We start from the raw sequence: 13,619 nt of genomic DNA on the forward strand, positions 1-13,619 counted from the left end.
AATTCAATGACATTGATTCTATTCTTTATGTTGTACAACCGTTCTTACCCTCTTTTTTTTGAGTTGTTCTTCCCCCATTAATAAAAACTCCCTGTCTCCTAAGGTTCCTATCTAATGTCTCAAGTTCCTGCTGTCAAGTCGGATCCATATATATAGTTCCTAGAAGAGCACTGTGCTCAAGGCAGACTTTTTTTTTTAACTAGTTAAGCTAAACTATTGTTTGGTTTAAAAAAGAGTTCAGGGGATATTTTTGGCTTAAGGTTTAAAGATTATATATACAGGGCAATAGTTTCAGGGTTTTGTCCAGCTGCTATGGCTCCAGAAAAGCTGGATCCCATGAGAATTTCAAATTCTGTTCTGTATTTTCCTTCTTTTGATTGGGATTCCTCTTTAAAATCCTTAATCAAAATGGAACAATGTTATATTTTAAAACCACTGTCAGAATAGAAAAGGAAACAGAGCCCAAATCTGTATCTACAACTTTACTGTCATCTTTTCTCAAATATTCAAAAACTTGAGACTATTTTGTTTTTCCGTAGGAACAAGGGAATCAAAGTATTTTACCTTCTTCCACAGAAGTTCGTAACATGAAGTCTATGGATGGGCTTCAGCAGATCTGGACAAACCACTCTCCATACTACCAGTCTCACCCCTCCCAAATCCGTCCCATTCTATTGAGTTTTAGGTAAAATGTATGTGGGTATTTTTTCCTGAGGGGGGCAACACATAGTTTTCTTCAGATTCTCAAAAGAGACCTTTTACTCAGTTAAGAATAAAGAACCACATTGCGTTAGAACACCTGGTATGGCAGGTTTATTTCCTTAATTGTTAGAATATATGTATATATGTTTTACATAACTGTTAATATATATTATGTACATTTATATATTGTGTTTTCAATGATAGTTTACACAGCAAATTAGGTTCCCATATAGCAATTTTGAGTACCTTTCTTTTAATCAGTAAAGGTAGCTGGTCATCATACAGTGCTTCTGGTTTCAGAGTAGGTAAGGTTGTGGTTCGTGCAGACCTTTAGTTCTGTGGGCTAGTTCTTCTCTGTTTTGGTTTCCTTCTTTCTCTTTTACTCCAGAAGCATAGAGACTAATAGTTATATCTTAGATGAACATTTACAAGCTTTTAAGACCCCAGACACTATTTACCAAACTAGTATATTCTATTTATTCCTGTTGACTAACACTGTGAGGTGTTTGGTTAAGTCTAAGAAGTATCCATGTTTGTATCCCTATGTGCTTAATTGTATATATGAATCTATAATAATATGGGAGTGCTGTGGCTCTGTAGGATAAGTACCGGATTGTCTACCACATGGTCGGTGATTAAAGCCCATTAGCTGCTCCTCTGGAGAAAGATGAAGCTTTCTACTCTTCCAAAGATTTACAACCTCAAAAACCCTATAAGTTGTAGCCGACTCAGTAGCACTTAATAACAACAAATATATATATTTCTTGGTGTGGCACTGTGGGCTGAAGCACTGGACTGCAAAGTCAGTTTGAGCTACATAGTCGGCGGTTCAAACTAAGCAGCTGCTCCTTGGAAACCCTAAACAGGAGCTGACAAACAGCAACAACAACATATGCAGATAAGTATGTATCTATATGTAGGAATCCTGGTATGGCACTGTAGGATAAGCACTGGACTGCTAACTGCAAGGTTGGTGGTTCAAACCCACCAGCCACTCCTTGGAAACTTTATAAGGTTGCTGTGAGTTGGAAATACCTCAACAACACTCAGCAACAATGTATATACCTGTCTCATGTTGTTAAGTGCCATCGAGTCAATTCCAACTTATAGTGACCCCATTCCATATAGGCTTTCTGAGGAGTGACTGGTAGGTTTTAACCCCCAACCTTGCAGTTATCTATGTATGTCCGCACATACACATTCCTATACGCTTGTAAGCATGCATATACACACACATAACCACATTCCTAATTTTTAGTGATTGTTGCACAGCTGTATGTGTCATTTGTTGTCAAGTGCCATCAAGTTACATTTACCACCATCAGGCTGTGCACAGTTCACTTTCATTTGGTGTTACATTTCCCACCATCAGAAAAAACAAGTTTCTACAATCAAAATTCAAAAATGGCTGTAACAGTATGTATACATCGGCAGTAAACTGCCAAGACGGATTCAAAAGAGGTTTTAGAACTAGGGATATCATTGCTGATGCTAGATGGATCTTGGCTGAAAATAGAGACTATCAGAAATAAATTTACTTGATTTTATTGACTATGCAAAGGCTTTCTACTTTGTGGATCATGACAAGCTATGGATAATATTGCAGAGATTGGGTATTACAGCACACTTAATTGTTGTCAAGAGAGACCTGAACATAAACCAAAAGGCAGTTGCTGGAACAGAACAAAAGGGAACTGAATGGTTTAAAATCAGGAAAGGTGTGTGATAAAAAAGGTTGTATTATTTCACCACACTTATTCAATCTGTATGGAATCCTGGTGGCACTTTACAATAAGAACTGGACTGCTAACCACAAGGTCAAAGTTTCAAACTCAATATGCACTCCTCGGAAATCCTATACAGAGTCTCTCTGAATCTGAACCAACTCAATGGCATATAACAGTTTAACAACAACAGTTCATCTGTATGCTGAGCAGATAATCCCAGAAGCTGGATTATTATATGAAGAAGATTGTGACATCAGGATTGGAGGAAGACTGATTAACAATTTATGATGTGCTTGCTGAAAACAAAGAACTTAAAATGCGTATTGATGAAGACCAAAGACAACAGCCTTCAATGTGGATTGTACCTCAATATAAAGAAAACAAAAATCCTTACAACTGGACCAATAAATAACATCATGGTGAATGGAGAAAAGACTGAAGTTATCAAATACCTCATTTTTTTTTTAATGCTTTATTGTGAATAATGTGATAGTTTACATGGGAGGACATCAGCTTCACATTGATCCCGTCGTATATCATTTCCTTGCCATGGTTACAATCCCCTCCATGCATCACCCACCAACCAAAGGGTATACCCCGCAAGCCTTCCCCCCGGTCGTCCGCACTCAACCCCTTTTCCTCTCCGGGTCCAAAGTATCCAGCTGCTCCATCTCCCCATGTCATCATCTCTGCCTCCATCCCTGGCATCACTGCTTCTCTGGGTAGGGTTCTGTTCTCTGCTCTTCTCCCTTGATAATCCCAGGGACCTCCGCTCCTAAACTGCAAAGTTAATCACTCCCCTCCTTTAGCCACAAAATGTCTACCTTTACATATCCAGCCCTCACAATCAGTCCTTATAATTATTCGCTACGGTATCATACGAGACCTATCCGCATCTTCTCCGTTCATCAGCCCTGATAGACAGAGTGGATACTACTCAATGGAGATTCTACCTTGCTCCACGCCTTCTGAATCTAGGCTCCCTCTTGAAAGCTTGTAAGCCAGTCACTTATTGCCTCTGTAGCTCCCCCATTCTGGGTAGTCAGTGCCCAAGTTGTCCATCCCTGTCCTCTCTATGTGCTGAGGGGTTGGGAATGATCCTCGCTGTGAAGATTTGTTCCCTCCTTTGAGCTACTGCTTCCATGGGTGTATGTCAAGTTCATCAAATACTTCATTTTGCTTGGATCCATTATCAAAACTCATAGAAGCAGCAGTCAAGAAAGCAAAAGACGTATTGCATTGGACAAATCAGATCCCTTTAAGTGTTCAAGAGTGAAGATATCAGTTTGAGGACTAACGTGCGCCTGATCCAAGCCATGATATTTTCAGTAGCCTCAATATGCATGTGAAAGTTGGACAGTTAGTAAGGAAGACCGTAGTAGAATTAATGCATTTGAGATATGATATTGGAGAACAATATTGAAAGTACCATAGACTTCCAGAAGAACCAACAAACCTGTGTTGGAAGAGGTACAGCCAGATGCTCCTTAGAAACCAGGTTAGCAAGACTTTGTTTCTCATACTTCGGGCATGTTATCAAGAGGGATCAGTCACTGGAGAAGGACATCATTCCTGGTAAAATGAAGGGTCAGTGAAAAGAGCAAGACTTCAACAAGATGAATTTGCACTGTGGCAGTAGCAATGTGCTCAAGATTAACAACAATTGTGAGGATGGTGCAGGACATAGTAGTGTTTAGTTCTGTTGTGTATAGGGTCTCTGTGAGTCAGAGCTGACTTGATGGCAACAAACAGCAGCAAACTGCCAAGAGAGCAATACTCCCGTCCATCCACCTACCCACCCACCCACCTATTCCTGGTAACCGTTGGTTTCTATATACAAATTTATTAAGGTCTTTTCATAATAGTGAGGTCATACAGTCTTTTCCTCTTTTGTGATTGACTTATGTCACTCAGCATAATGTCCTCCAGATCAGATCCATCCATGTTATGATGTATTTTGAGATTATATAATTTTGATAGCAGCATGGTATTGCATTGTTTTTGTCTGTATCACATTTTGTTTATCCATTCATTCATTGATGGGGTACTTAGGTGATTTCTGTCGTTTCTGCATGAAAATGGGTATGCATGTGTCTGATTGTGTCTTTAGTGCTGGATACACTATTTAGTACAGTATTTCAGGAGTCCTGGTGTGGTGCTGTAGGATAAGCAGTACTGGAGTGCTTACTGAAAAGGTCAGCTTTTCAAACCCACCAGCCACTCTGAAAATCCTGTACAGGTTTGCTGTAAGTAGGAACCAACTCAACGGCACCTAACAATAACAAGAATGTGGTTCTATTTCTAGTCTTTTGAGAAAGCACCATTTCATTTTCCACAGTGGTTGTATCTGACTTGTTAATCTTGTCACATGCTTTACCACCTCCTCCTCCTCACTGCAACCCCATCTATTGCAGCAAGTTTTAATGGGAGTCCTGATGTGGTGCTGTAAGTTAATGCACTGAACTGCAAAGTCGATTTGAACAGCATAGTCGGTGGTTCAAGCTCACCAGCCACTCCTTGGAAACCCTATACATGGTCTCTGTGGGTCATAACGAACTTGGCGGCACTTAACAACAGCAACTAATGGGAGTGGGAACAGATCTAAGGAAGGGAAGCAAAATAAGCTGTTTGTCAAAGCCATAAGTTTCTCAGCTTCTGTAGTTTTATTTTTCTTTGATTCCCAAATGAAAGACCATGGGGATAGTAAGCAACTGCCAAGTTACTGAATACCTGTTTTGTTTTAGCCATTTGGAACTAATAAATAGAAGAATGGTAATTTGAATTTATATCTGACTAGCTCAACACAGTACTGAATTGTCTTAAAGGTAGTTTAAAATTATAGTATGGTGTCTTGGGATGCAAAGAATTTTTTAAAACTTTTGTACATACAGATGTACAGAGAAGTATACAGATCATAAGTATACAAAGCTTTGAATTATCCCAAAGTGAAAGTATGTATGTAATTGTCTCCTAGGTCAACTAGTAGAACATTATCAGCCTCTGTTGGAGTCCTGGTGTTGTGGTGCTGTGGGTTAGTGCACTGGACTGCAAGGTCTGTTTGAACCTCAAGGTCGGCAGTTCAAGAACACCAGCCACTCCTCAGAAACCCTATACAGGGTCACTATGGGTCGGAACTAATTCTATGGCACATTACAACAGAAACCCCTTACTCCCCTTCTAGTCTCTACCCTCTGTTTTTACTGCATGTCTGATTAAATATGCTACAGAAGATTTACATGCTTTATTTTAAGTAATCTTCCTCCAGTTCAAAGCCCCGGTTGGTCAGTCTCACAAAGCATTTTGTAATTCTTCAGCTGATAAGTAGAAATGTGCTTTTACTGTACTGGTGTGATGTACTGTTGCATAGCAAGGAGGGGGAGGTAGTTCCTTATGACACCAAGTACACATTAATAACAATGGTGGAAACATGTCTGTAGCAGCATCGTTCTAACATTGTTTTGTTGTTTTTAGGAAGCTGCTAAAGTTCCTGTGGAAGTGAGGTAGAATTTCATAAAAGCATAATGGGTAAGTCATATAAAGATTACTTTGTGTTTTGACTAAAGCTAGTTTTTCTCCTCAACTAAAGATAGGCTTACTCCCCCCCACACACACACACACTTTTTTTGTGTGTGAATTGAGTGACAGTTTACGTGGGGGAACAACAGTTTTACATTCGTCATTTCATTGCAATGATTGCAATCTCTCTGCATCGTCATTCAACAGTATTTGCTTCTATTCCCTCAGTTTTTTTGCGGGGGTTGGGGATGTACACAAAATCACTCACTAATATATAATCATTTAAACACCAAAGAACACATTCTGCAAGCCTGCCTTCTGGCTGCCAGCACACAGCCTTTCTCTTTCCATGAGTCTAGAGTCCTCAGCTGTTCTCTCTCTCTCTGCCCTCATCTCTGTCTCCATCTCTGGTGTCACTGCTTCTCTGGATAGGGTCCCACATCCCATTCGTGCTCTTCTCCCTTGATGGTCCTAGGGTCCTCTTTTTGTTATAAAACTTCTACCTTTCAATTAGTCATGGTAGCAATTACTATTGAATTATAAGAATCTTTCCCCATCTCCTTTCACCAGACCCGTCTTGTCTTGATGAGATGAAAACTATGCAGTGGAGATTCTACCTTCCCCCACACAATCTGAAATTAAACTCCCTCTTGAAAATTTTTAAGCCAGTCACTTCATGCCTTTATAGCCCCTCCCATTTTAGATAGCCAGTGCTTAAGTTGCCATCCCTATTAACCCTTTGTACGGAGGGGATAGGATTGATACTTGAAGACTCCTTCCCTCTCAGTTGTTATTTTGAGCTAGTACATCCATAAGTATAGATCAAGTTCGTCAAATTGTAGCAATTTACACTCATTTCCTATATCAAAAATTGATTTGTTTTGTATTTTTCCTTCCACTAGTCAAGTTCTAATTATCAAGCCATCAAGGCTAGGTCAAATGGGTACTGTCTGCAAATTGGGCATTCTTGTGCATCTCCCCTCACTTCATATTAGCTGGATGCTTCACTGTCAGCTGTATGTCCTTGTCCATGGGCTAAAGAGTCCCCAGTTCTCACCACACTCTGGACCAACCAGCCCTTTCTCTTCTCTCTCTCATCTCAAGGTCAGTGGGAGTCTATGGAACGTGGATGAACTCAGCTCATTTCTTCATTGCTGCCTTTCTCCCTCTTCCACTCACCAATAGGCTAATGTCACCAGCAAGCTTACGTGCCTGCTAATGTCTTCCCTTTGAATTTCAGTTTTGGAAGAAGGGGGTTTGTTCTGAAGGGACTTGATTACTTGCTTTGATGGCTCCCTGACAAACAACTTGCTTGTTCTTATAGTGGCCAGTCAGACTCATTTTTGTTGTGGAGTTTTCCTGCTGATCTGTCTTTGAAGATGTGTTTTCTGTTGCTCTAGCTGTTCCAGGCTGATCTGCTTGTCCTTTCTAGTGGGAATGTCCCACCTCAGAAGATTCTGGATGGGGCTTAGGGTTCCACCTAAGGTCTTATACACTGTAAAAGCTCCACAAGGAGCCTATTTCATTGGGCAAGGTCTAAAACCCCTTTAAGGTATTCCAATCAGTTATAGGCTGAAGAAGGGCTCATAAGCGTTCTATAATGTTTCCCAACATTCCTTTCTACCCCACTGAAGTGTCTATTTTACAATAGGGAAACCAATATGCATGACAGTCAAGCATCTTAACATTATTTCCCCACTTTAGACTATGCCTTGATTCCAGTATCACAGAGCCCACGATTTACCTCTGTCCATTTTAGCCTGTGCAAACCTGCCTAAGTGTTCCCCTATCTACCTTGCTTTTCCACCTCCCTTCCCCTTCTTTTGTGTTGCCCTCCCCAACACCCAAACTATGATGTGTTTACCCCCTACCCTGTGTTCTACAATCCCCTCCCTCCACATCCTCAACCCCCACCCACCCCACTGGTAACCAACTAAGAATTTTTTTTCCCCTTTTAGTATGGGTATCTTTTCTCAAGCTTTTATAATAATGATCTGATGCAATATTTGTCCTTTTGTGACTGACTAATTTCACTCTGCATTATTTCCTTGAGGTTCTTCCATGTTATGTGGTACCTTGCAGCTTCCTTGTTATTCTTCAAGGTAGCATAATATTCCTTTGTGTGTATGTTCCAAAGTTTGTTTATCCATTCTTCCATTGAAGGGCACTTAGGCTGTCTCCATCTTTTTGCTATTGTGAATAGTGCTGATGTGAACATAGGTTTTCATACATCTGCTCGTGTTATGGTTCATGTTTCTTGTGGATATATATCAAGTAGAGGAATTGCTGGATCATAAGGTATTTCTATTAACAACTTTATGAGGAAGCGCCGTACTGTTTTCCAGAGTGGTTGGACCATTTTGCATTCCCACCAGCAGTGTAGGAAGCTCCCAGTCTCTCCATATACTCACCAGCATTTATTGACCTCTGCTTTTTTGAACTTCACTGTTATTGCTGGTGTGAGATAATATCTCATTGTTGTTTTGATTTGCATCTCTCCAATGGCTATGAGGAGTCCTGGTGTGGCGCTGTGGGTTAATGCACCAGACTTCAAAATCAAATTTACACTACAAGGTCAGCGGTGCATGCTCACCAGCCGCTCCTCAGAAACCCTGTACAGGGTCGCTTTGGGTCAGGATCTACTCAGTGGCCCTTGACAACAACAATAATGGCTGTTGTTGGTGAACATTTCTTCATATGTTTGTTGGGTGCCTGATTGTCTTCCTTGGTGAAGTGTCTGTTCATGTCCTGTGCCCATTTTTTAATTGGCTTATTTTTCTTTTCTTATAGAGGTGTTGTAATTTTCAATAGATTTTAGAAATTCTGCTATGTCATTGCAAAAGATTTTTTTCCCATCCTTTGTGCTCCCTTTTTGCTTTTTTGGTGAAATCTTTTGATGCACATAAGTTTCTAAATTTTAGTATGTCCTAGTCATCTACTTTGTCTTTTGTTTGTGTAATTTTCACAATGTTTGGTAGTCTGTCTGTGCCTTATATTAGGGCCCTTAAATTTGTCTCTATATTTTCATTAATGACCTTTATAATTCTGGGATTCACATTTAGGTCTTTAATCCATGCTGAGTTGGGTTTTGTATATGGTGTGAGGTAAAGGTCTTGTTTCAATCTTTTATATATTGATTTCCAGTTCTGTCAGCGCCATCTGTTGAAGAAACTATCTCTTCCCCATTAAATGTGCTTTGGGCCTCTGTCAAAGATCAGTTGGCTGTACATGGATGGGTTAATTTTTAGATTCTCAATTCTGTTCCATTGATCTATGTATAAAGATAGGCCTTTGAAGTTATTGAAAGCAAATAAGAAAATGATCAGAGCCAACTGAAAGTTTTTTTTTTTTTTTAATTAATAGCTTAATGTTGACTATATATTCCCAGAATGCAGTTCAGCAATATTATTGTACTATACCCAATTTGAAGAAGCACCGTGGGTCTGTAGGATAAACCGTAGACTCAGCACTGCAAGGTCAGTGATTTGAGCCACCAGCCATTCCATGGAAGGAAGACAAGGTTTTCTGCTTACAGCGATTTACAGCCTTGAAATCTTGAATTGGTACCAACTCTGTGGCACTTAACAGCAACAACAAGAATATCCGATTTGTGATTCCCAATGAGAAATTGTGCCTTACTAAGAAATTTGACTCTGCCAACAAACATGTTATTTATTTTTTAAAAGACATTGGTGGAAACCACTAAAAATCTGTGTATTTAAATAGTCTATTATTTAGAATAATACATGCTTACATCCATGAGCTCTACAAATGCTGCATATGAGCAAGAGTACTTCACTAAAGTTGCAAGAATGATTCATTAAACACTTAGATCTTCATTAGTTATTAACATTTTATATTTGCTTCCTGTGTGTATGTGTATACATGTTTTTTGCCACATATGTGTGTGCTTCAAAAAGAGTTCATGGAAATACGGAACTAAAGGATAATGGAATTTTTCACAAACTTTTTGACGCCTCCTCATCTAGTACTTTATAGCTAATGCTTCAGGATGTATCTCCTAATTCAGCCCATATTCAAAATTTCCCAGTTGTGTTAATAGTTTTCTTTAGGGTGGAATTTTTGTTTGTTTTTTTGAATCCAGGGTCTAATAAAGGATCATTTAGTATATCAACTTGTCTGTTTAAAGTCTCCTTTAATCAAAACATTTTCCTACTTTTTAAGTGTAGAAAGGGAGTCTTCAATAACTAACTTTTTATAGAGAACAGGCCAATTGTTTTATTAAAGATTATCCCTCAATTTATTGTATGATTGTTTCCCTGCGATTAATTAGATTAATCACTTTTGGCAACAATAGTACATAGGTGATATTTGTGAATTGTAGATTTTTAGATTTCTGTATTAAATATTAAAGGAGCTCTGGTAGCGTAGTGGTTACACATTGGACTGTGAACCACAAGGTCAGCAGTTCGAAACTACCAGCTGTTTCGGGGAGAAAGATGAGGCTTTCTGCTCCTGTAAAGATTTACAGCCTTGGAAACCCTGTACAGGGTCGCTATAAGTCAGAACTGACTCCACGGCACATAACAACAACAATATTAAATATTAACGAATGAATGAATAATAAATAGATGTTTCTGGCTGACCAGTACTGCTTTGTTTTGTAAATTGAGTAAAGGTTTACAGAGCAGATCAACAGTTTTATATTCAATAAATCATATACTTTGTTTCATTTCAATGATTGCATTCCTATCATTGTAACATCACTTATCCTACTTCCTCCAAGTGATTTGTATTTTCCTTCCTCCTTTCCCATCCCTTCTTAAATTTTTAGTTCTAAAGTAATCTTTTTATTGTTTTAAATACATGCCACAGTATTCCAGTTTCTTTTTTAATATAAAATTTTTAAATGTGTATTTTTGTTCTGTTCTCTTTGGAATTAGTAATTTAATGCATTGTACATATAAAACAGGGAGTGAAGTTAATTTCAATCAATTCTACCCACTTTAATTTTTTAAAGCTTATATGTTGGGGGAATGGACTGTTTTGGCTCAAAAGTTTGCACCAATAAGTTTAACCTTCTTAGGTCAAGCAAATTGTAGCTTAATCTTCAGTGGGTCAATTTCAACTGAGTATCACAACCACTATTGATGTCAGGAGAGTAGTTATAATTGCAGGTATCCCTCTGCTTTTTGAAACTTCACTATACACCACTTCACAAAAGACATCCATTAGTAATTGTTTTTGCTAACTGAAAGAGTCTTTCTTTTATGAAAAACAGCGAAAAGTGAAACTATCACTTTAGCTTTTGTTTTACAGTGAACTGCCTGCTAAAAAGGAAGTGCATACCAGGAACAGTATGTGGAAGTAGCTTAGCACAGACTCCTTCCTGGAGAACTACACTCAGCATCAAACTGTCAGAGAGCTTTGAACTGTGTCTGTGTGTTAGTGTTATCTTAGGGTTTATGTGTTACTCTGTAGGATTTAGAAGGATATCTGGAAACATTCAAAAATTTTCTCCATAGAAATTAATGTTAATTGCATCTTCGCTGTCTCTTCGGAATTTTATCCTTAGATAAATGCTGCCCTTTTGATTTTGAATAGTTGCTCATTCTATGGTGTGCTTACCTCACTATTGTTGTTCCCAACGTTGCCTGCTTCCCCCCTCTCCCCACACATACATCTATCTATTGCTTGGCTGGAAATTAAGCCTTGAGGGTGAGTTCAGTTCCAGAATTGAGGGCTGACCAAGGGCCATAGTATTGGGTTCCTCCAGTCTCTTTCTGACCAGTAAACCTGTTTTTGCTTTAGCTTTATTATGATTTTAAGTTTGTCCTACAGTTTTTACCCCACTCTATCCAAAACCTTCTAATGTCCCTGTCAGGGCAGTTGGTATTGATAGCCAAGCACTATCTAGTTCTGGTCTCAGAATCGTGGAGACACATGTTAACACGGTTCATTAGTCCATTGGAATAATTGTTTCCAAGCATCTTCAGTTTTCATCCCTCTTTTTTTCTGGACAGGGAGAGACCAATAGTCGAATCTTAGATGGCTACTCATGAGCTTTTAAGACCATAATCACTACTTGCAAAAGTAGAATGTAGAAGATTGTCTTTGTGGACTGTTAAGCCAGTTGACCATGGTATCCCCAAGACTATTGACCTAAGCCTTAAGAAACCTTTCAGACTGTTGGTAACCATAAAAAATTAAATATGTGTCATAGTACAAAATTGTAAAATTTATTTGTATGAGAAAAGATTTTTTAAAGCCATATACAAAAATATGTTGTCAGTTGCTATCAACTTAATTCCATCAGCTGGACTTCCTGTATGTAGAGTAGAACTGTGCTCCAGGGGACTTACAAGGCTGTGACCTTTTGGCACCACCCAAAGACTCCATACAAAAATATATTACCCACTCCCCACCCAAAAAAGGTGATTTTCAAGTAATTACTGTAACTAAAGCCACTATGGTGCAAATGGAAGTAGCTGGAAGCAGTAATACCTATTTGCTCCATCTCCTTACATCCACATGGAGTTGTTAAAGACAGATTATTTTGTCTGTTGTTGTTAAGTGCTGTCAAATCGATTCCGACCCACAGCAACCCTGTATAGGGTTTCCAAGGAGCAGCCGGTGTGCTTGAACCTCCTACCTTGCAGTTCAAACCATTTTGCAGTCTGACGCATTAGCCTACAGCGCCACACCAGGACCTCCAATTTGTCTGTATTCAATACTTTTTGCAGTAACTTAAACTGGGCAGTAAATGGTTTAATCATTATTTTTATGGATTGGATTCAAAATAAAGTGCTGCATAAAGGAAGCCCTTTAAAATTTGGGGCTTATCAAAAGAAGTTGTGGTCACTTGAAATATAAAATTAATTTGTAAATACTGCATCTTATTTCTTAAATTCGTTTGTCAGGTGTTAGACTTATTAGTCTTATTATTTGACTGTTTTTGTTTTATTCAGATACGAATATGCTGCTTTGGTCTAAAAAATTATTACTACTTTAAAATTATTAAGTAGGTTAATTTCATTGTTTGCAGATACTCACTTTATCCAGAAAAGTCCAAATACTATAAAATATTAAGAATAATACTGTATCTAAATTATTTTGATCCCGTAAGCTCAGTGCTTTTTTAAAAATCATCTTTTTCTTTATTGCTATTATTTTAACCTTTAGTTTAAAGCAACATTTTTTTTTTCACCTGTGGGTCATATTTGAATTAAATATGTAATGTTTATTGAGTTAAATATGTAAGTAAATATATAACAGCATCTCATCTTGGCACAGTTTCTTCTGATAGAAAAATAGTTCCTTTGTCTATAAAATTGTTTGACCTCATAAATGAAAGGGAAAAAAAGTCCCACCTTAAAATACTCTTATCATTTATAATCTTTGCGAAAACAAACAAGATGGCGGATCGGGTGGACATATAGCAGAGAGCTCCGCCAACAACAACACAGAATATCCAACCAAAGCAGGTTCAGGGGATGGTCCCAGAACTCTGAACCACATATAAAGGAATACTTAGAAGGTTGGAAGACTCACAGCTGGGGGAATTTGTGGCAGAAGCAAGAAGTCTATTGTTTTCTAGTCCAGGATGCTCAGTTGCTCCAGGAGCCGCCATCTTGGGGGAGACCACCTGGGGGAAGGATCAGAGCGGCCACAGACGCCAGGCAGAACCGCTGAGATAAAGGTGTGGACATTCTT

The 13,619-nt window shown here is 38.7% G+C and overlaps 1 protein-coding gene across 1 annotated transcript in view; it reads left to right on the plus strand.

Annotated features, from left to right (window-relative positions):
• The first annotated feature begins 5,898 nt into the window (after positions 1–5,898).
• The window catches only part of TCEB1 (transcription elongation factor B (SIII), polypeptide 1 (15kDa, elongin C)), a 20,225-nt gene continuing 12,504 nt past the window's right edge, over positions 5,899–13,619 (plus strand). The window contains exon 1 of the mRNA XM_006860007.1: positions 5,899–5,954. Coding sequence (XP_006860069.1) covers positions 5,951–5,954 — 4 coding nt within the window. The 5' untranslated portion in view covers positions 5,899–5,950. The remainder of the gene's footprint in view (positions 5,955–13,619) is intronic.

The sequence above is a fragment of the Chrysochloris asiatica genome, unplaced genomic scaffold, assembly GCF_000296735.1.
Source record: "Chrysochloris asiatica unplaced genomic scaffold, ChrAsi1.0 scaffold00036, whole genome shotgun sequence".
Lineage (NCBI taxonomy): Eukaryota > Metazoa > Chordata > Mammalia > Afrosoricida > Chrysochloridae > Chrysochloris > Chrysochloris asiatica.